This window comes from Limulus polyphemus, unplaced genomic scaffold (genome assembly GCF_000517525.1).
Source record: "Limulus polyphemus unplaced genomic scaffold, Limulus_polyphemus-2.1.2 Scaffold8194, whole genome shotgun sequence".
Lineage (NCBI taxonomy): Eukaryota > Metazoa > Arthropoda > Merostomata > Xiphosura > Limulidae > Limulus > Limulus polyphemus.
The window spans coordinates 1-3,121 of NW_013673804.1; the positions used below are offsets into that span (position 1 = coordinate 1).

The window sequence follows — 3,121 nt, forward strand, 5'->3', positions numbered from 1 at the left end:
CTAGTAGGACATTATCCTGTAACTCATGGTAGAAATCGTTAAATAGAAATAAGACTAAACACAACAATTAGCTAGTAGGACATTATCCTGTAACTCATGGTAGAAATCGTTAAATAGAAATAAGACTAAACACAACAATTAGCTAGTAGGACATTATCCTGTAACTCGTGGTAGAAATCGTTAAACAGAAATGAGACTAAACACAACAATTAGCTAGTAGGACATTATCCTGTAACTCATGGTAGAAATTGTTGAATAGAAATGAGACTAAACACAACAATTAGCTAGTAGGACATTATCCTGTAACTCATGGTAGAAATTGTTAAACAGAAATGAGACTAAACACAACAATTAGCTAGTAGGACATTGTCCTGTAACTCATGGTAGAAATCGTTAAACAGAAATGAGACTAAACGACAACAATTAGCTAGTAGGACATTATCCTGTAACTCATGGTAGAAATCGTTAAACAGAAAATAATGTCCTACTAGCTAATTGTTGTGTTTAGTCTCACCTGTAACTCATGGTAGAAATTGTTAAACAGAAATGAGACTAAACACAACAATTAGCTAGTAGGACATTATCCTGTAACTCATGGTAGAAATCATTAAACAGAAATGAGACTAAACATAACAATTAGCTAGTAGGACATTATCCTGTAACTCGTGGTAGAAACTGTTGAACAGAAATGAGACTAAACACAACAATAAGCTAGTAGGACATTATCCTGTAACTCGTGGTAGAAATTGTTGAACAGAAATGAGACTAAACACAACAATTAGCTAGTAGGACATTGTCCTGTAACTCATGGTAGAAATCGTTAAACAGAAATGAGACTAAACACAACAATTAGCTAGTAGGACATTGTCCTGTAACTCATGGTAGAAATCATTAAACAGAAATGAGACTAAACACAACAATTAGCTAGTAGGACATTATCCTGTAACTCATGGTAGAAATTGTTCAACAGAAATGAGACTAAACATAACAATTAGCTAGTAGGACATTATCCTGTAACTCGTGGTAGAAATCGTTGAACAGAAATGAGACTAAATCCAGGCAGTGAAGTAGATTAGGCTACGATAAAGTTCCAATTCTTACACATTTTAGTAAGTGATTTGAAAATATCTTTACCATGTTTGATTTTATGTAAGAAACATCCAGGTTTCATATATTTCCACAAATTTATTCGCCTCTAGCATCGAATCATAAGATTTACAGTCTTTTGACAACAGTGGTAGCTTTACTAATCCTACTAGGTTCTGTACAAAGAAAGTTAATGAAAACACATGGTGGACTGGACTGTAAGTAAACAGGAATTATCATCTCAGTGTTACACCTAATTACTCTTGAAAGTCCAGTCTGACTAGTAGGAGGTGGGTTACTTACAAAATACAAATTTTACTAACTCAGCTGAATGACAGACATTGTTAGTAATAGTGATGTTAACAAAAACATTCATCATTCTTCATACACAGGGTTTAATGTTCACAAGGAACGTCACTAGCATACGTGTATATATTTTAGCTTGTTATATATTTATGTTACTAGCAGTAACTTTGCAACCCTCCTCTATTTTTCTGAATACTTTCTTCTGTCATTAAATCATTTACTGCAGTGCAAGATATCACTTTATTTTTAGAATTTTAAAAATAAAATAAGATTAATACAAAGGTGTTTATTCATTTTTAACGATACAGCTTTTCGATATCATGCCAGATCCATTTCAAAAATTACATTACACTTCTTTCAGTTCCCACATTATATATATATATTAGGACTTTCAACACGAGGACCTCATCGTTTGTTTCTAATGTGATCTACTAGTTATATTAATCATACTTGATGTCTGGAACTGTCTTTTAGCTACCAGGTAGACATGGAAATACCAACAATGCATACAGTTTTAACAATAGGATTAGTAAACATGTGAAACCCAACAATATCTTCTTGTATCAAAACAACTAATTGTCAGTACATGCAGATACCAAGGTAACGTGCATCTATTTAATATAATTAAATTACTGAACTGTGAACACTCTACTTTGTTAAATAATTATATGAATTTGAACACAACATAAAAAGGCAGGAAACACTAGAACAAGAATGAAAATAATCAAAAATTTCCTCAAGAAATAAACAAAGTGGTACTCTGCCACCTGAATATCAAGATGCCTTAAAAGAAGTTTCAACTCTATACATTAGCAAGTATATTATGATTATTATGTTCTTAGACATACACAAGTCTTTGTACGATTATTCTCTACAGAAGACACGTCAACTACATAACGTGCATGAGATTCATTCACTAGCCCTACTGTCTACAAGACAATGTCTCTTGTAAACTGATCCCTGCAGTTTACTTGTCTAGTTTTACGAATGAAAGCAGAGCACGTATAGATGAATGATAATACAAAATTTTTTAACATTCTTTTTTTTTCAAGCTATTGCATAGTTAAGACATAAATAAACACTAGAAAAGTATTTTACGGTTTTTATGTACATATGCGTGACATTGAGCAACACAACACGGCCAGACTACCACTGTGTTTCAGTAACTAAATACCTCCGAAACAATCAATCAATTATGAAAGCAAGATAAATTCTTTTTGTTTCAAACGATGGTTCAACCAACCTAGCATCCGCCACTATGTATTTTCAAATAATGCATTCCTGCAATTTATCTGAAGAACGTTACGTGACGGTGACCATACTTTGAAGAACAGACCTATGTAGAGTCACACAAAACGTGGTTGACGATCGGATGACAGTCTATCCTGCACACCGGTTGTTGATTCAGGCTGTTGAAATACTTCTTCCTGAGAAGATATGGAACTTAGGGTGTGGCGAACTGAGGAAGTAGAGTACGTTGTATAAGATGATGAAGCGGGGGAAGATGGAGTTACTTGACTTTTAGTCACCGATCTAAATGTGTTACTTTCACAGCTGTCAGTGCCCTGTTTTCTGGAACCAAGACCTTCCTGTGAAGAGGAAGTTCGAGAAGCTTTTTTTATCTGGCGACTACGTATAGATGGCATTTCTTCTGGACACGACAACTTCCTCATTGAATGTTCCATATACGGTTTAGAGCTTTCCTGGGTGTGTAAATCTTGTGTACTGT

General features: G+C 34.1%; 1 protein-coding gene across 2 annotated transcripts in view; it reads right to left on the bottom strand.

Moving 5' to 3' along the window:
* Window positions 1-1,170: 1,170 nt before the first annotated feature.
* The window catches only part of LOC106475184 (rho GTPase-activating protein 45-like), a 28,895-nt gene continuing 26,944 nt past the window's right edge, over window positions 1,171-3,121 (bottom strand). For both annotated transcript variants that reach the window (XM_022379366.1, XM_022379367.1), the window contains one exon: window positions 1,171-3,117. In XM_022379366.1, coding sequence (XP_022235074.1) covers window positions 2,739-3,117 — 379 coding nt within the window. In that variant the 3' untranslated portion in view covers window positions 1,171-2,738. The remainder of the gene's footprint in view (window positions 3,118-3,121) is intronic.